This window comes from Ustilaginoidea virens, chromosome 3, assembly GCF_000687475.1.
Source record: "Ustilaginoidea virens chromosome 3, complete sequence".
NCBI lineage: Eukaryota > Fungi > Ascomycota > Sordariomycetes > Hypocreales > Clavicipitaceae > Ustilaginoidea > Ustilaginoidea virens.
Genome location: NC_057318.1, coordinates 5,826,645 through 5,845,958, shown reverse-complemented (window position 1 = coordinate 5,845,958; position 19,314 = coordinate 5,826,645). Strand labels below are relative to the sequence as shown.

Below are 19,314 nucleotides of genomic sequence, written 5' to 3'. Positions count from 1 at the left end.
GCTGCGAGCAAGCCTCGCGTCACAGTCTCGGGTGCGATGGACGCCTACTACGTTCGCACTGTACGGAGTAACGTGGTTTAGCTCGCAGATGGCCCGAGCTTGGACCCACCCATGGCACAAGCAAGCAAGCAAACGTTGGTTGACTCATATCTGAATTGCTATGTATGTACGGAGCACTCCGTACGTCTGGATCTGGATCCTGCACCGTCCCGTCGGCAGCATGATGCCCGCTTCCTCCCCGTGCTTAGCTGGATCGACTGCGCGGCAGCAGTAGCAGTGGAAAGAAAGATGCGGACGGCAACCTCCCGCCCGCCCGTCATTCGCATCGCCAACGCCACGTTTTACAGACATCATCCCAGCTCACGGGACCCCAGCCTGAATCCGCCGCTCTTCAAGGGCCTGACGTTCGACTTGCCCTCTTGGTCTCCTCAGCCGCGCAACTGGTGCGTTGTAGGGCCCTCGCTGTCCGGAAAGACCACCTTTCTCCAGATACTGGCTGGCAGGCTGCTCTGCGAACCGCCGACCGCGAGATCGTACCCCCGCCTGCGCGAGGATGATGCGCCGTCTCGAAGCCGGAGCCTGCAAAGGGCCATTCAGTTCGTCGGCTTTGATGCCGAGGCAAGCAGAACGGGTGGTCTTGGCGGCGGCGGCGGCGGAACCGTGTCGGCGTACCTGTCTGCCAGGTACGAGTCGCGGCGAGAGATGACTGATTTCTCGTTGAGGGACTTTCTCGCCGGAAACACTGAGCTCAACCCCCTGGGGGGGCGGCCTGGAGGAGGGCAACAGGATATAGGCGAAGGGTCAGCGAGCGCGCTGAACCAGGTGGCCGAGGACCTGAGGCTGGAGCACCTCCTGGATTTGCCAGTCACCTGCTTGAGCAACGGGCAAGGAAGACGGGCGAGGATCGCGCGCGCGCTGCTTGCACGGCCGGAGGTGCTGCTTCTGGACGAGCCGTTTATGGGATTGGACCCGCGCACGGCGCAGGCACTCGGCCCGCTGCTGCAGTCCCTTGCCGACAAGGCCAGCCCCAGGCTGGTCCTGAGCGCAAGACCGCAGGACCCGCTGCCCGCGTGGATCACGCACCTGATATACCTGAGGAGTGACTGCCAGGTCGGATCGGCCGGGCCAAAGGACGAGGTCCTGGAGGGACTGAGAAAGTACGTCCGAGGAGTCCAGCTGGGCGGGCTGGTCGAGGACGACGGGCTTCCGGTGCACGCCGCGTCTGCAGTGGGGGGGGGCAGCAGCGCGCCCCTCGGGCCCAAGGCGCAAGCGGGATGCAGACCTGCGCCGCGCAAGCAGCAGCAAACGGCTGCCGGCAGTCTCAGCCCGGTCAACCCTCACGCGGAAGCGCTGGTCGAGATGGACGGCTGTCAGGTGCGGTACGGAGACAAGATTGTGCTGGGCAACTGGTCGCAGCAGACGGAGAAGGGCCGCAAGGACGGCCTGATCTGGACGGTTCGCCGGGGCGAGCGATGGGGCGTGTTTGGGCCAAACGGCTCGGGCAAGACGACCATTGCCGCGTTGCTGGGCTCGGACCACCCGCAGGCGTACTCCCTGCCCATCAAGCTCTTTGGCCGGAGCCGCCTGCCCGAGGCCGGGTCTGGGTCTGGGTCGGCGACGACGACGAGAAAGCCCCTGACCTTTTGGGACGTGCAGTCGCGCATCGGCCACTCGAGCCCGGAGCTTCACCGCCACATGCCGCGGAGCCACAGCATCCGCAGGGTGGTGGAGAACGCGTGGGCGGCCACGCTGGGCGGCGCCCCGGCCGCGCTGGACGGGCCGGCGAGGCAAAAGGTCGACGCCGCGCTGCGCTGGTTCGCGCCGGAGCTGCAGCCCCGCCGCCGCGGCGGGTGCTCCCCCAGCTCCTCCTCCTCCTCCTCCTCCTCCCCCGACGAAGACAACCTCGCGTGGGCAGACGAGCACACGTTTGGCGAGTCGTCGTTTTCGGCGCAGCGCGTGGCCCTCCTCCTCCGCGCCGTCATCAAGAGCCCCGACGTGGTGGTGCTCGACGAGGCCCTGTCGGGCATGGACGCCGCCGTGCGGGCCAAGTGCGCCCTGTTCCTGGCCGACGGGCAGCGCAGCAGGATCTGCCGGGGGGGCGGCGCGGCCGAGGAGAGCGAGCAGAGCAAGAGGGGCGCCGTGGTGGTGGAGGGCCTGTCGGAGCGGCAGGCCCTGGTGTGCGTGGCGCACGTGAGGGACGAGGTGCCGGACTGCGTGCGGGAGTGGGTGTGTCTGCCGGACGGGGGGACGGGCGAGCCGGCGAGGTTTGGGCGGTTCGACGGGCCGGTGGGGGGGGACGAGGAGCAGTGGCGGGGGGTATGGGGGGTGTGATGTGGGATGTTGGCAGATGTTTCAGGGGGAGCTGATGTTTGACAGGGAGCTGATATCACAGGGAGCTGATATCACAGGGAGCTGATATTGGCAGCAGATGTTCAGCAGATATTCAGCAGATATTCAGCAGATGTTCAGCAGATATTCAGCAGATGTTCAGCAGATATTCAGCAGATGTTCAGCAGATATTCAGCAGATGTTCAGCAGATATTCAGCAGATGTTCAGCAGATATTCAGCAGATGTCCAGCAGATATTCAGCAGATGTTCAGCAGATATTCAGCAGATGTTCAGCAGATATTCAGCAGATGTTCAGCAGATGTCCAGCAGATATTCAGCAGATATCCAGCAGATATCCAGCAGATATCCAGCAGATATCCAGCAGATATCCAGCAGACATCCAGCAGACATCCAGCAACGTGTCGAGGGTGGAAAAGCTGCCAAAGCAAACCCGCCAGGTGGACGGAGCACCGGGTCCTCGGCTGAAGAGCCGTCGTCGAGGTGTCGGCTCTTCCCGGCCTTGGCGCAGGGCCGGAAACGCCCGGAACAGCCCGGAACCGCGTCCGCCCCACCGCCAACCCCAACCCATGGCCAACACAACACACCATGACCACCATCATTTCCAACATCAGCATCAGCATCAGCATCACCATCACCACCACCACCACCACCACCACCACCATGTCCCCCCCCTCGACGACGAAGCCCTCACCCCCCGCGCCCCGCCCGCCTTCCTCGCCCGCCCCCTCCTCGGCCCCCTCGTCTTCGAAAACGAAGCCTCCGACGCTCGCGACCACTGCGCCAACGAGCGAAGTCCGTCGTCCCCAGTCCCCGTCTCGGCCGCGCTGACCACACGCCCCAGCGTTCCTCTCGTACCTCCGGCTGGCCGTCTTCATGGCCGTCCTGTCCGTCGCCATCACCCTCTCGTTCCACCTGAAGCACCGCGCGACGGAGCTCGAGCGCCGCGTCGCCAAGCCCCTCGGCGCTGTGTTCTGGCTGCTCTCCGTGGCGATGCTGGCCCTAGGCCTGGCCAACTACGTCGGTACGTGTCCCCCCCCCCCCCCCCCCCCCCCGGGGGTTGTGTGTGCGGGGAGCTATAATGACCGGGGGAAAAAAAAAAAACGACGGGCGATAACAGGCACGGTGAACAAGTACGGGCGCCGGGCGGCGATTGTGCAGTCCGGCTGGCGGACGCAGCTGGTGAGTTGGGGAGATGAAGCGCCGTTGCGGCAGGCAGGCAGGCTGCGCATGCGGTCGAGGAGCCTTGAGCCTGACTGACGACTGGCGACTGGCGACTGGCGACTGACGACTGACGACGGACGGACGACCGTCTTGCATAGATACTGGGCTCGGTTGCGGTGTGCATCATCGCCACCTGTGTTGTCCTTTTGGTCACCACCAGACTCGACCAACCAGAAGCACGTCGTCTGCCCTCACGCTTGCCGTCTTTTGTCTTGCTTTAGATGGTACGCGTATACGCCCCTTGGGTTGGAGAGGCAAGACATACGTTTCAGCTCGACTCCTCATTCCATCCTAGCACATGCATGCCAAACGACGACGAGGATCCAAAGCTCTTGCTTATAAACTACAGGTCGTCCCAGCTTGTCCGACAAGTGCACATCTATATACAAAAGGTTTCCTTTTTAAAACAATCGTCCCACACTTTACTTATTAGCCTTGCTTGCTGCTGCCCTCGCAAAACAGATCCTCGGCAGCAGTCCGCCTCGCCGCGTCATTGTCGCCCGCCGCCTCCTTCTTCCCACATCCGCCAACCTCGCGGCGGAACAAGGCGCGAAACTCTTGCGCATCCTCCCGAAACTCTCCTGCCGTCTTGGGCTTCCCGTCCCACGCCAGGAGGGGCAGCTCGCCCGGCCATGGCAGTTGTCCGTTGTCCGGCAGTGTTTCCAGCGTGTCGACGGGAGACGCCGGCTCAAAGTACTTGTTGCCTTCATCTCCCGACTTCTTCGTTCGCGGCGCCGCCGCCCTGTTGCCCGCATCCAGCTCGTACTCCTCCGGAGGGCTGGGCACGTCACTGTGCACACCGATGATGGCTCTTGCCGTCGGCTGACTGGGGTAGAGCGTCAAGTATCCCCTTGACCGCGCTAGCAGAAGCGCGTATTCGAGCCATGCAGGGTACATCTTCCCCGACTCCTTTTGGGCCAAAAGAGCCGGAGGGTCCGACATGGATCTTCTCCGGTACAGCGTCTCTGCCACAAAACCGTGCAGTTCGATCCACTTTTTGCCCAAGAAGATGGTAGCTTCGCTATTGGGTCGTTGCCAAAGGAAGGCAGTCTGCCCGGGCTTGCCTTGTTGGTGGCCCAGAGGTGACGGAAGGGCAAAGGCGCTGGTTCCATCTATTAGAGTAGGCGGCACCGACAGGCTGAGGCCCATCAGGTACTCTTGGTCGTCGTTGACCAGGGCCGTTTTGGAATGCAGATGATGCAGCAAGGAGTATTTGACGTCTGTTTTGTTTCCACTGCGGTTAGACTATTGCGACGAGGGAAAAAGAAAAGAAAAAAAAAAGGGGGGGGGGGAGGAGGGAGGAGGGAGGAGGGAGGGTGGGCCATCGGCGGCGGGAGAAGTGAGACAGACATTGAAAGAACTGAGTCGAAACCTCCGTGTTGGGAGACAGAACCAGTACGTGCGAGTTGGAGGGATCGGTTGGCCAAAACGATTCCATAAACCGAACAGAGCTGTCCTCCTCGTCTAGACGTTGGCGTGTGATGCGCCGACGAAGCGAAATCATCTGCGGCTGTTGCCCTCGATATGGCGTGGGACGAGGCCACTGAAACGAGGCCAGGAAGGATTCCAGCGGAGCATCGACAACATGAGGAAGCTCGATTGTGATGGACGGGGTTTGGATGCCAGCTAGATCTGCATTCGAAATAGATTGGAGAAGTCTCTTGAGATTGCCAGTCCTGTTGGGCGTCGCGTAGATGAGGATATCAAACCGTGGTTTGTTCCAGGCTGAAAAAGGTAAAAAAAGAAATTAGACCGCGTTAGTCTGATTCGTGCAAAAACCGGGCTTGTGGACCTACCTGACAGAGCTGCAGAGTCCAGCTTGGAGATCCATGACAGGCTGTTTCTTGAACGCTCTGGCAGTTCGATGAGGGCCGACTGAGTGGCTAGAATCTGGTCCCGGGCAGGGGCGAGGAAGTAGTCCTCCTCCGCGCTGCTGGAGTCAATGATGATGGCTTGCGGGTGCATAAACGCATCGATGAAGTCTAAGCAGTTCTCTTAGCCCAGCCAAGCCGACGGCTCAATAGTTGCAGAGGGGGGGGGGTGATCCAATCATACAGAATGCCTTGGTGACGGCTACTGAGGTCCGGTACGGAGTAGATATTGAAAAGTTGTCTGGCCTGGCATCTGAAATCGGCATCGAATCAGCATGGCACGGCTACCCAGCAAGCCAAGTCGGAGGGGGTAAAGGAATTGACATGGACGCGCACACACACCGTGAAGAATAAGGGGACACGACTTTCCGATGCCGTTGATGTCGACAAGATCCTGCAAGGCCATGTCCGCCTTGCCAACAAAGGCAAAGTGGACATAATTCTGGCGCTCCTTTGCCATTTCGCACGCCATGGGTAGCAGGGACGAGGCACTTTTCAGGCTGGCCGCAGCGAACAAGACGTTGCGGTTTGCAAGCATGGCGCCCCCGGTGGATCTGATGGCTCCAAGAGACTCTGCAAGATGAGGATACTCAACCGGGCCGTTGTACCACGGCAGAGTTTTGGTCAGGTCGCCGTCCGGGCTGGAGTCGGCTCCTCGCTGCGGCTGCGGCTGCGGCTGCGGCTCCCCCAAGCCTGGTGCTGCCACACCGGAGCCCGGCCTCTCCTTTTGGCCGTGCTTCATCGTCTTCATCGTCTTTTTCTTCTCTTTGGCGGCATGCCGGGAACGAGACGGGGCGCTCAGGCGGTTTGCAGCTTCGGCGAGCCGGTCGGGGTCAAACTGCTGCTTGTAGAAGCCTTGTGACGCTTCAAAGTATGGGTCCAGCTCCGAGGAAGCGTCTCTGCTGAAGAGGTAGACCATGGCCAGGATGACCAAGGCATACACGACGACGCGCTTGACCCAAGCTCGTCGCGGAACGCGCGCGGCTTTCCAGCAGGCCGCAGCGTGGGCGAGCCGGGAGGAGCGTCGAGGCAACGCGAGGTCGTCGTCCTTTTTGGCCATCTCCTCGTCGTCGCGCCACGGGCGCCATCCCCGAGACGAGGTCATGGGTATGCGTCGCACACCTGGCCGGCCAAGTGTGCCGGAGGCGAGATTTCCGGTGTGATGAGGAAAGGAGAGACAGGATAAGGGAGGGCTTGCGGCCAGGCCAGTCCGGTTGATGCAAGCTTGCTCTGGGTTGATGGAAGCACTGGATTGATGGAAGGTTCGAGGTCCAAAGATTCTGACGGAGGTGGCGGAGCGACGGGGAGCTGGCGCAACTTAGCACATAGTCGACGGTTATGGGGGTTGTCAGCGGCGAGCTAAGCCTAGTGTCTGCAACAGTGGTCTGGTCTGGTTTCGTCTTGGGATGGTTGGGAGCAGGAACCCATGGAGATGGAGCAAGCAAGGTTGAGTGAGGGTCGGACGGGACAGAGATGCCATGCCATGCCAGGTCGTGGACTGGACTGACTGGACTTGACACGGTTTGGGTTGACCGTTGTTCGTTCCATGGCTGCGCAGCTGCGCGCAGCTGCGCACATGTGTCAAGTCCGGCCCGGCAAGTCCGTCCTGGCTTCCTTCCCTGTTGCTGCTGCGGCAATTTTAAACTTTAGCAGCTGCCTGGCGCCTGCCCGCATGGCCCCTGTCCGCAAGGGGTCAAGTGCCGCTCCGGCGGGGGTTGGCTACTGTCTGGTACTGACTGGACCCAATCAGTCACCACCGAGCAGCAGCACCGGCTGAATCGCCAACCACACACTGTGCGTGCTGTTTAGCCAGGTTAACGGCTGGAGGCTAGCGAGCGGCGCGCCAAGTGGAGCAGCGGAGGCAGGTGGGGGTCCCCCCAACGTGGGAAGGAACGAACGAGGCTAGGAAAAAGATGGGAAGCTATGTTGTGTGGTAGGGCCAAGGAAAAAAAAAAAAAAAAAAAAAATTAAAACACAGAAAATAAAGAAAAGAAAAGAAAAGAAAAGAAAAGAAAAGAACCACCGACAAAGAGTCATCAGAGGCAGACAGACGATAAGACGGGCCACAATTTGCTTCGCTTTCCCTCCGCCACCCACAGCCAGCCAGCCAGCCAGCCAGCCAGCCTGCCTGCCTGCCATGGGCAAGTCTCGTCGCAACCGAGCCGGCGCCTCTCAGCGCAGAGATCCCATCGCCAAACCCGTCAAGCCGCCGTCCGACCCAGAGCTCGCCGCGCTCCGGGAGACCAGCATCTTGCCCGTCGTCAACAGCCTCAAGAACGCCGACCCCAAGTCCCGCACCGCCGCCGCCACCGCCGTCTCCAACCTGATCCACGACTCCCGCTGTCGCAAGCTCCTCCTGCGCGAGCACATTGTCCACACCGTCCTGACCCAGACCCTGACCGACGCCGCCCCCGAGAGCAGAGCCGCCGGCTGGGGCATCCTGCGCGTCATTGCCGAGCACGAGGAGCCCGACTTCTGCGTCCACCTGTACCGGTCCGACGTGCTGACGGCCGTCGAGCACGCTGTCAAGTCGGTGGGGGGGGCGCTCGCCTCCTCCTCCTCCTCCTCCTCCTCCGCGCACCCCGGCCCGGCGCAGCTGCCGCTCAAGGCCGAAAGGGCCCTGGTCGTCAGCGTCGCCGCGTCCCTGGTGGCCTTGCTGACGGCCCTGGCCGAAGCGACCGACGAGGCGCTGCAGGCCATATCGGCCAGCCGCGCCATCACCGACTTTCTCTTCCGCCTCGTCGCGTGCGGCAGCCGGGCCGGGCCCGACGCCGCCGCCGCCGCCGCCGCCGGCCTGTCGAACCTGCGGGGCGACGCGCTCGCCTGCCTCATGATCCTGACCGAGGACAACCAGCCTCTGGCGCGGAGCGTCGTGTCTGACCCCGAGCGCTACCAGGCCTTGCTGGAAGTCAAGGACGAAGCCACGGGCGACGGCGTTTTGGCCTGCGCCACCCTTCACAACGTCTTTGCCGCGCTGGGAAGCCTCGGGGATGCGCCGCACGTCCCCGGAGCCGACGACTCCTCGCTGATACCGACCCTCGCAAAGGTGGTGGCGCGAGTTCAAGCCGGCCAGGGTGCTGCGGACCAAAGTGGCGGCGGCGGCGGCAGCGGCGGCGGTTGGTCCAGCGCGGTGGAGCAGCAGCAGCTGGCTCTGGAAACCCTGGCGTCTATCGGAACTGCTCTGCTGCACGCTGATGCATCATCCGCGACCCCAGCCGGGGAGTCCGAGACTGCGGAACCAAAGGCAGACGAGGACATGGGAGACGCGGACGGCGAGGCCCCGGCGGCGTCGGATGATGACGCCTCGGACGCCGAGGACGACGACGAGGACGACGACGACGGCATGGACCAGGATGAGCTGGATGCCGACATGGACATGGTCACCGGAGCAGACGACCCCCGCGACGATGGCAACCTCGACGACATGCCCGTCCTCAAGGCGCTCCTGCAGACGGCCCTCCCGGAGCTCCTCCGCATCGCCACCTTTCAGCCGGCCGACGACGACAGCCTGCGCCTGCAGGCACACGCCCTGTCCGCCCTCAACAACATCGCCTGGTCCGTCTCCCTGGTCGACTTCTCGGACGACCTGAACGGCGGCATCCAAAAGGCCTGGCTGCCCGTCGGCCACGCCCTCTGGGCGCGGGTCATTGCGCCCACCCTGGCCAGCGACACCGCCGACATCAGCCTCGCCACCACCGTCACCAGCCTCGCGTGGGCCGTCTCCCGCACCCTCGGCGGCCAGCTCCCCGCCCCCCTCGAGGCCGCCGACCCCCCCCACCGCAAGTTCATCTCCCTGTACCAGGCCACCCGGCAGCTCCCGGAGGACACCGCCGCCGCCGCCGCCGCCGCCGCCGACCCCTTCCAGCGCCTCGGCGTCAAGTGCGTCGGCGTCCTCGGCCAGCTGGCCATGCACCCTGCCCCCGCGCCGCGCAACCGCGAGATCGGCGCCTTCCTCATGGCCCTCCTCGCGGGGCTGCCGGACACGCCCGCCCCGGACGCCGTCGAGGCCCTCATGCAGGTGTACGACGTGTACGGCGACGAGCAGCTCCCCTGCGACAGGGACGTCTTCTGGCGCGACGGCTTCCTCGACCGCCTGGAGGCTGCGGCGCCAAGGGTGCGGGCCATGGTCAAGGGCGTCGACGGGAAGACGCAGCCCGAGCTGAAGGCCAGGGCCGCGGAAGCGCTGCTGAACCTGGAGCGGTTCGTGGCCTACAAGAAGAAGAACCGGCCTCGGGAAGACGGGTCATGATGACCAGCGCTGGGTGGATGGGTGGGGTGTTGATGAGCAAACGACACCGCCGTGTCGCTTTGCATGCACAACGGGTGTCGGGCCTGGCAACAACGGGCGTCGGGAGCGAGGTTGGTGTCTTTGGACAAGCAAGCTCAGTCAGCATAGTTTCTGGGCTCAACGGGACCATGCTCGGGACAATGTTTGGCACCATGTTTGGAAACTGCAACTAGGGATATCGTGGCTGAATAAAGACTTCCCATCATAAATTCTTCAACCATCGAGGAATCCAGATCCAGATCCAGCTCCAGCTGCCTTGATTCGTAAAGCTGACGTGGTCCCTGTGTTCAACATATGTCTTTGTTCCTGGAGATGTTTACCGCAATCTTGCAGCGCTGCTCCGTACGTGAGGCCCCCTCGCCGACACCAGTCCCAAGGTAATCATATCAACGGTGCTTGCGGCATTAAGCAGACCTCTTCACCCACCATCTTTCGGCCCAAATCATGTCAAGTTCACTCCCCAACCACCCAAATCCCAACACCCACCCGCCTCACTAACACCGTTCAAACACACGATACAGTCCCTTGAGATTCGCCACCTCCAAAATGGCCCCGTCGGCAAGCCCCTTGGTCGCCGTCAGCTTTGCCTTGAAGGCAGGAAAGAAGATGTGCTCGACGGCCCATCTGACATGCTGTCTCCTCTTCTTCACCTCCTTTGAAACGTCAGCCCCCCCCGCGTTTCCGTGATTCCCCGGCGCAGGCGGCGTGGGCAACTGCTCGGGAACGTAAAACGTCGCCAGCTCCCGTAGAAAGGTATCGAAGCAGGCCATCTCCTCGTCCCACGTCACGTTGGGGCCCAGACGCAGCAGGAACATGGGAAGCTTCGATATAGGGGGCGTGTATCCCTGCACCATGAGCGGGATTGACAGCAGCTCTCCTGTCGGAGATATCTCTAGCGAGAAATACTCGTGCAGCATTTCCCGTCTCTCGACAAGCTGATTGACAACTCTATCGACAATCGCTTCTAGCGGGAACTCGTCCTCGGTCGAAACACCCAGCGCCTTCTTCTCCTCCTCTGCGGCAACACGCAGCAGTTCCTTCATGTCCAATGCAGGGCTGAATTGGATGACGCCAAAGTTACCAAAATTAGTCAGTCCCAGCTGGTAGAAATATTCAAAGCACACGTGGCCGTAGTCTATCAGGTACAGCTTGACGCCGCCCTGTATCGCCGCGAGCCGTCGAGTATCGTCTACTATCCCAACAAACGTATGCGTGGAGAATATTTCCGTCAATTCATGATGCGTGTCTTCTCGAACCGCCTTGCGCAGTTCCTTGAGGCTTTTTAGTTGATACGAGACCATGTCCCTATCATTGAGCTCGTATTCAATCGTCTCTGGCACCGACAGCGGTTCGTCGGCGTCGGGGTCTGCGTCGGCGTCGACTCCCTTGTCCTTCGAACCTTGACCACCGTCCGAGTACTGAAGCATCGTGGTGATCTTGCGGACGTTTGTATCCGTTCGTACCAGGTCGTTGGAGTTTCGCCTCTTCTTGCCGCTACTCTTGACCGTTGGAGGGGCGTCGTCTTCGTCCATGACATCTTCAGACACTGGCTTGGCTCCCGGCAGCAGGGTCTGGGTCATGAATGTACGGCTTTGGTCGATATTTGCGAGTTGCGACTCTAGCTCTGCGCAGATAGCCTGGAGGATCTCGTCTTGATTCAAGAAGTGAACCTCTCGCTTCGTCGGATGTACGTTTACGTCAACCCGGGCCGGATCGATTTCCAGGCTTAGGTAGACAAAGGGCCGGCCTCCCTTGGGCAAAAAGTTGGCATAGCTTTGCTCCAGAGCCTTCTTCACATTGGTAGACTCGACGCTGCGGTTGTTGATGAAGAGCAAGAGGACGGTTTTCTTGATGTTGTAGTTTGCGTTGGTGGCCAAAACGTGCGCCTTGAAGCCCCAACGGCCATCGGACGCCGCAAAGTCGAGCAGCTCGTCGGTGACGCTGCTGCCGTAGATTTGGCGTATCCTGTCCACGGTGGTGGCCTGGCTCTGGACCGACAAGCTGTTGGACGCCTCCCCAGCCTTTTTGCAGGTAAAGCCCACGCCTTTGCAGTGGACGGAATAGCGTCCAACCATGTCGATAATCTTGTTGAACTCGTCGGCGTGGGACCGGAACGCCTTTCGGCGCGTGGGGATGTTGAAGAACAAGTCCTCCACCGTGATTTGCGTTCCCGGGCGGGCCGCAATAGCCTTGGGCTCGGCAGGTTGGCCGGGTTTGGGGGCAACGATTTTGCCATCCAGGTAATGGGCGCGCCAGGCCAGGGGCGAATCCTTGGTTTTGGTGGTGACGGACAGATGCGCAATGTGGCTTATGCTAGCGAGGGCCTCGCCTCGGAAGCCGTATGTTTGTATCGAATCCAAGTCTTCGAAAGCGGTGATTTTGGACGTGGTGTGGCGCTCACACAGAATGGACAAGTCTTCTTTCTGCGCAGATGGCGGATTTAGATGTACGGCCGCTGAAACGGGACACGGAAGACGCTCCCGAGGGAAAAGTGGACGGGGAAGTGGACGGGAAAGTGGAACTCTCATACCTCGATGCCACATCCGTTGTCTGTGATTTGAAGCAGCTTCAGTCCGCCGTCTTTGACGAGAATTTCCAGTGCCGTCGCACCAGCATCCACGGCATTTTCCACCAGCTCCTTGAGAGCATGCACTGGCGCCACAATGATTTCGCCGGCCGCGATTTTGTTGACCACGTCAGCATCTAAAGCCTGCAGAAGAGACGCCCAGTCAGCGGAAGCCGGCGAGCTGTCGGGCGAGGCGTGAGCTACAGCATAGGGTGAGGTAAGTAGGGACGACTCCAAGCCGAAAAGGAAGAGAAAAGCGGCACGCCCATTCCAGGATTTTTGGGGGGGGGGGGAAGTTGCTTGGCTTACCCTAATTCTCCGAGGAGGTTGAGGTGCATCCGGAACGTCATCAGCTTTCCGCTTGGTGCCTCTGGGGCTGTCCACATCCATCTGGTCCATGCTGTCTCATCAGGAGAGAGGGAGGGGAAAAGATTGAGAATCGGGAATCGGTCAGCCGAAGAGAAGAAAACAGAAGGCGTCAAGTTGACGATTTGAACTGAAGGATGGCGAAAATCCCAACAGGGCATGATACGTGCATGGCTCCGGGCAACGCGCTCGTTTGACGGCAAAGACCCGGTGTGCGGCGGCAGAGCACAAATGCCAAAAAAACCTCCTCGCAACAACCAGCCACAGCCACGTTTCGGCCAAGCCCAGTCCGAGGCGGGTACCAAACTCCGACAGGCTTGGGTGCAGACTGGGCAGGGACTTGGTTGCATGCAAAGACCGGGCTGTGCGTTGGAAACAAGTGGGAATCAAAGTTGAGGACGTGGTTGGGGAAAACAACAAAAAAAAAAAAAAAAAAAAAAGGAACAGAGGGGGGGGTGGGGGACGCGGCGTCACGTGACTAGAATCCGTTGTAAGCACGCGTCGTTGGTTCGAGGCCCCGCTCTTCTCCCCCCGGCTACGCCAAGGCGCCGCCCATGATTGGTTACATGCATGTACCTCGCTGGCTGGCTGTCGGTCCACGAACCTAGAATGAAGAAAAGAAAAAGAAAAAAAAAAGAAAAAGAAAAAGAGATAAAAGAAGAAAGATGAAAGAAAAGAAAAGACGTTCTCACCTACAGTACAGAGTACATACTACATACATGACTTTGGAACGGGGCTAGTGCATATGCAATGACGCATCATGACCTTTCCATGATTTCGCATGCCTCCATGCATGTGCCGTCCATTCAAGTCACGCGGCGGCACCCAGGGCCCTGGCTACAGCGGGCAGCGGGCAGCGGGCAGCGGGCAGTAGGCAGTGGGCAGTGGGCACTCGGGAAAGCCAATGCAAACATCGAGGGTACAGGTCAACCGACCTGTGTCCCCCCCTTGTCATTCGACCCCCCCATAATAACTTAACTGACCTGACCATTACTGTGGGCTATACTCTTAATATAATTGGTTTATTAAGGAATAGTAGGTCAGGTCACTTTATATAGAAAACTATATAGAGAAGTACTTTCTTTGATATTTGACTAGGTTCTTAGGTAGGGGTACCTAGTAAAAGAAATTAAAGAAGTCACTTTCCTTAGAAAATATAGGGAGAAGTACTTTCTCTGCTATTTTATTAGGTTCTTACGTAAGGGTACCTAGTAAAAATATTAAAGAAGTCACTTTATATAGAAAATAATATAGGAAAGTACTTTCTCTACTATTCCTTAGGATCTATAGTAGGGGCACCTAGTAAAAGAAGTTAAAGAAGTCACTTTCTGTAGAAATATATATATAAAGGTACCTCTTTTTCTATACCCGGTACCTAGGTACTAGGTACTTAGTAGAAATATAAGAAGTCACTTTATATAGAAAAATATATATAATTGTACTTTGTTCTATATATAATACCTGAGGACCTAGGTACCTACCTAATAAAAGAAAGAAAGTCACTTTCTATAGAAAAGTCTATATAAAGGTACTTTATCTACTTTTAATATTAAGTTCTTAGGTAGGGATACCTAGTAAAAACATAAGGGAAGTCACTTACTATAGAAAAGTATATATAAAGATACTTATAGTCTAGTGGCTACTATAGATTAAAGGATTTATTAGCGTATCTCTATATTAGGAAAGAGCATTAGTCAGGTCAGTTAAGTTATTGTGGGGGGGTCGAATGACAAGGGGGGGACACAGGTCGGTTGATATGTAGTCTCGCAAACATCCCACGTTCCATATGAGCAGAGAGCAAGCAAGACAAGGGAGGGCAGCCTCGATCGACGCCATCCATGCCCCCATCTAGAAAAGCAACAAGCCCGATCATCGTCAAGCCATCCGGGCATAACTCCAGCCTACATTTTCATCCGCGCGCCCCCCCCCAAACCCCAAACCCCACCCCGCTGCTTTCCGCCCACGCCCATTCCACGGCACGCTAGGTTATCTGCCACATACAGTCAATGCCCGCAAGTACTCTGTACTCCGTACCGGGTACCAGCGACGGATGTGACGGATGCGACGGATACAGCGGATACAACGGATACAACAAATACAAACTCCAGAGTCTCATCGTCACAATGGTTGTTTCTTTCCCGGACTCCATTCCACGATGGCTTCGTACTTGGTCCCCGTCAAATCAAGTCAACCAGCCGGCTCTGATCCCTCTGCGCGTTTGTCGTTGTTTTTTTTTTTTTTTTTTTTTTTTTTTTTCCCGCTCATCATCATCATGAGCATCCACACCCACACCCCCTTCGGCTTCCCTCCCCCAACGGGATAACGGGATGGGATGGCTTCAGATTTCTTTCAACTTTATTATAAAGCGGTCAATCAGTATCGCACAGGCCTTCTTGTTTCGGGACTCGGACCATGCAGGCAGGCAGGCACTGGTATAGGCCATAACCACGCGCGCAAGTAAGTAGCAGGGCACCAGCCAGGCCCATACCGATCCGATGCGCCCTGGAGTGCCGGAGGTACCGGGGAGCCCCGACCTATGTACCCCCGCGTATCGGTAGGACCTTGAGGACCCGGGCACGCTAGTCCTCCTCACGTTCCTAATTCCACGCCTGCTTGCAAAAAGTAACCACAAGGTACTTACTAGCGCCGACCGCCACCGGAGCAAATGCCGCAAGCGCAACGGCCTTTTTCTGAATTTTCCCTTTTCTTTTTCCTTTTTTTTTTTTTTCTTCAAATTTTTCCTTTTTCCCCTTTTCCCCCTTTTTCCCTCCTTTTTTTTTTCTTTATATTCTTTTATTTTCCCCCCTCTCCGTTCCCTCGTCGAGCCCTCTCCTCGTCTGCTCGCCCCAGCCAAGGTCAAGGCTGCGAGAAAACCCCCGGGACCTCCTCCCCTTCCTTGTCTGAGTTAGCAGGGAAGCTGAAACCCCTGCCTCTCCCGCCATTGGCTGGCGCGCAAGCGCTACGGAGTGCCAGACACCGCTGCTATTGCCGCCGCACTCCTTTCCGCCTTGGATTGATTGTTGGCTCCCCCTCGAAATCCCATCACGGGCTGCTTTATCTGCTTTGCAACTGGGCCTCGGTTCGCCAAGTACGCGGGCAGACGAGCCCGCTTCCGGTCTGGTTGAATGGCCCGGCGCATGGCCCGGCAAGGGAAAATCAAACAATGGCAGACTAAAACCAACCGCCCGGCGCATATATATGTCCTATCCGCATAAGGTGACTTGTGCAACGCAACCCCTTCAGCTGGCCTTGGGTTGCATTGTCGGTTGCGCTGCGCTGCCTTGCGCTGCCTTGCGTTGCCCTGTGTGCCCTGTGCCCTGTGCGAGGGGAACTTTTTAATATTAATATTCATAAAAAAAATAGAACCAGCAAAAATGAAGAAGAAGGAACACCCCCCCCTGCCCCCCCCCCCCCTCCCCCGGGGGGATCACGACGCTGCTTCAAATTTGTAATACCTACCTGTTACCGGACAGCTTCACCCTTGTCGTCCCCCCGTCCCCGTTCTCACTAATTACAGTGCTCGCTCCGTACTCCATACGCGTCTGGTACGTTCAGAACGGGAGCATGAATCCTCTCCACCATCAACCGTGGTCGGAAATCAACCGCATGCACCGTGGATGGGCCCGTGTGTATCTGTGGTTCGTCCCCAATCCAAAATCTTGCCTGTCAGGCCTGTGCGTAGACAAGTTTCTCTGCATATTGCTCTTGCTTGCCACCCTACTTCTGGCTTTCCTGCCGTCTTCATATACAGGACGACAAACTACGGTAGATGGACATCCTTTCTGTTTCCAAGACCGCCGACTTGCTCTTGCTCAGTACCTACACCTACGTATCAGGAGGTACCAGGCATAAGATGCCCTAGGTACACAAGTCTTCCGCTTGGGACATTCGTCGACTCGACGCCAATGACCTTGTTTTTGGTTTCTATGCAACACATCCGACAGCGCTGACACCATTGGCTTCACATCATTGCGCACTTTGGGGCTTTCTTTATTTCCCTTTTATTTCTTTCTTTATTTGCCCTCACATCTTTTTGTTATTTAATTTGCCAGCCATGACTAGAGCGGCAAATTTGCATTGCCTTGAATTCCATCAAATATACATACATCTCAGTTTGCTCATGGCGTTATAGATCGTAAAAGACGGCTTCTCTGTACAAGTGCCACCAGTCCACAACTGGTAAAGCAAGCAGGCTTGAGATCCAGGCCAACTATGGGCTTTGCAGATATAAAAGCAGTCATTCCCATTGCTCGACTTGGAACAGGTGACAACCCCCTTGCCCCGCGGTGACAACTCGTTCTGCAGACGCATCATTCATTACCATGTTGTCCTCGCCATGACCTGGGGGAAAAAAAAATAAATGTCGGCCGTCGCAGTAAATCCCCTTGTCCCCTTTCGATGTCGACTCTCGCTCCCGATCCCCCAATTCATCGGTAGTCTACTCGGCAAGTCGTAAACTTGGACTAGTCGTTGTCAACCACGCTGATACGCGTTTCTTCCATACTTTCAAAGTTTCCCCTCATCGTCCTTCTTCGCCCAGCCGTTTCAGCTCCCCAGGTCGATGAATCAAGCCACCAATATCAACACGACTCGATCGTTCTTGACTCTTCCACGCCGATGATCCAGTCGATGCCAATCGGTCTGCTTGTAACGATGGCGATCGGATCGGAGGCAGCTGGAGGCTTTGTCGGGGATTAGAATTGCCTGCCCCCGATGGCTCTTGCTGCGTCACACGAAACGGTGAAGAGCTGTACGACTCCCTTTCCAAAGGCCCTTCTGCCGGCCTTCCTGCCTGGGTATAATTTTGGTCTCCAAGGTTTGGAGGTCGACTCACATGCCCAGAGGATCCAAGGCTCAAACTTGCCGGATAAGGCGACTCGCCAGGCCTGTATCGGATAGGATCAAACGGCGCTCGCTGTCCAATCTTGACATCCGAACTGGACCGCTGATACGATGAGCCAGCGTGAGCCCCAAGTGAGCCCAAGACGGGAGATGCTTCCTGTGGCTGTCTTGATGTCGACACCAACAACAGCACGACAAAGTAGAAAGAACCCTCTTTGGCCAAGCCTGCACGGATGGGCGTGGGCCTAACATAACCATTCGCCCCGACAAACGCCAAGTGGTCGTGGAAGTTTAGCGGAAACCGTCCAAAATCCTCAAAGGAAAAACCGAGCCCCTGAATGCTCTGAAAACCGTGCCCTAATATCGGCGGGAGGTAATTTGGCTCTCTCCTCTTTTGCTCACTATTGAGGTGGGTGCGGATTCGCGAGACCTTTTCAAACTCGGCCGGTAAGACAATGTCTGCCACGGATCGACCAACCATGCTTGGTAGTCCAAGGATATCCCAGAACGTTGGGGATGCTTTCACAAACTCGAGGTCCATGTTCAAATAAGCAACAGGCTCTGGAGGTTCCCCGGACGCCGATAGCGGGGTGGTGTAAGTGGTAGATTCGGAGGAAGAGGCCCTGTCCCCATGTCTGCCTGAGAAGCAATTGGTCGTTGGAATTTCAGCTGGCCGGAATGATTGGTGGCGATGATAATGTTCGTCGAATAGAGAGCCCGTGCTGCTGGAGGGATGTAAACTCAGAGCACGTCTTGGCGAAGCATCTCGAGAAATCGTGGGGCGTATAGGATCAAATCGGGTATCCCTGTCGTCTCTGAGCCGTGGTCGTCCACGCTTTTTGTGTTGAACATCAACGCAGGCATCATCCTTTCCATTGCTTAGGCATCTGGAGCATGGCCTTTGTGCTATTAAAATTGTCAGTTATTTGATTACCAACAAGGTAACTCCTTCAATGCACCACTCGATAGGTTGCTGATGGGTTCAAATTTGCAAAATCTTCCCAGCCATCTACCCCTGATGACATGCTCGTTGATGAGTAGCAGTTGTGGTAAGGAAGCAGAAAAAGGCGCAGGAAAATCAGGCAAGGCTTTTGCTTTTGCGGCACAACCGCACCCTCAGTTCCCGGTATAGAGTACATCGCAATATAATACGTACCGTCACACCTTGAAACTGTCAGCCGGTTCAAGACGACGTAGCATCAGTTAAGCTGTAGGCATGGAGTTGCTTACCTCAGGTGAGCCCTCTTACACGGTACGCAGGCTGACGCCACGTGCCCTTTAGACTTTCTCAAAGATTTTGGAGAATTCATTGACTGGTTTTCCACGGCATTCGATCCGCCTCCTGCGACCTGTTGACCAGCAAAACTTGAGCTCCCCGGAGTTGCCATGTACGACTGAGGGCTGAGGTCATGGCTGAGACCCGATGAGTCGCGAGGCGAGTACAGTGAAGGCGAAAAGGAATGGTCTTCCGATCCTCTGTAGCCGTAAGGCGGTTCCATAGTCGTTATATGCCTATAAGACTCGGGGAAATTATTAGGATGTTGCTGCCGCTGTTGCGCAGAGGTTGGCGGCGGCAGGTGCAACCGCAAATCGGTTGGACGCGGTTGTACTGAGCTCGTTCGATAAGCATCTTCCAAAGTTTCTGATGGGTACGAGCTTGAAGCAAGGCTGGCTTGATGGTAAAGTTTTCGAGACTCTTTTGACGGCAGTGACGGGGAGCCTGACATGGGAGGGGAGGGATATGCCCGGGTGCGAGCAGATGTCTCTGCTTTCGCACGTTGGGGATCCCAAACCAAACTTCGATCGGAAC

The 19,314-nt window shown here is 57.6% G+C and overlaps 5 protein-coding genes across 5 annotated transcripts; 2 read left to right on the top strand and 3 right to left on the bottom strand.

Annotated features, from left to right (window-relative positions):
• Positions 1-288: 288 nt before the first annotated feature.
• UV8b_04428 (uncharacterized protein) lies at positions 289-3,792 on the top strand (the record flags this gene model as incomplete). The annotated part of the gene is made up of 5 exons (XM_043141926.1): positions 289-2,222; positions 2,409-3,142; positions 3,192-3,371; positions 3,468-3,529; positions 3,670-3,792. The coding sequence occupies 5 exons, from the start codon at positions 289-291 to the stop codon at positions 3,790-3,792; spliced, it is 3,033 nt and encodes a 1,010-aa protein (XP_042997860.1).
• Positions 3,793-4,000: 208 nt separating this feature from the next.
• UV8b_04427 (uncharacterized protein) lies at positions 4,001-6,547 on the bottom strand (the record flags this gene model as incomplete). The annotated part of the gene is made up of 5 exons (XM_043141925.1): positions 4,001-4,791; positions 4,922-5,296; positions 5,368-5,553; positions 5,627-5,695; positions 5,785-6,547. 5 exons carry the CDS (start codon positions 6,545-6,547, stop codon positions 4,001-4,003), a joined length of 2,184 nt encoding a protein of 727 aa, XP_042997859.1.
• Positions 6,548-7,579: 1,032 nt separating this feature from the next.
• UV8b_04426 (uncharacterized protein) lies at positions 7,580-9,691 on the top strand (the record flags this gene model as incomplete). Its single annotated transcript, XM_043141924.1, has 1 exon — positions 7,580-9,691. One exon carries the CDS (start codon positions 7,580-7,582, stop codon positions 9,689-9,691), a length of 2,112 nt encoding a protein of 703 aa, XP_042997858.1.
• A 533-nt stretch (positions 9,692-10,224) lies between these two features.
• Positions 10,225-12,695, bottom strand: UV8b_04425 (uncharacterized protein; the record flags this gene model as incomplete). Its single annotated transcript, XM_043141923.1, has 3 exons — positions 10,225-12,153; positions 12,261-12,440; positions 12,606-12,695. The coding sequence occupies 3 exons, from the start codon at positions 12,693-12,695 to the stop codon at positions 10,225-10,227; spliced, it is 2,199 nt and encodes a 732-aa protein (XP_042997857.1).
• A 4,486-nt stretch (positions 12,696-17,181) lies between these two features.
• On the bottom strand, positions 17,182-19,003 carry UV8b_04424 (uncharacterized protein; the record flags this gene model as incomplete). The annotated part of the gene is made up of 3 exons (XM_043141922.1): positions 17,182-18,410; positions 18,661-18,668; positions 18,735-19,003. The coding sequence occupies 3 exons, from the start codon at positions 19,001-19,003 to the stop codon at positions 17,182-17,184; spliced, it is 1,506 nt and encodes a 501-aa protein (XP_042997856.1).
• Between the last annotated feature and the right edge of the window lie 311 nt (positions 19,004-19,314).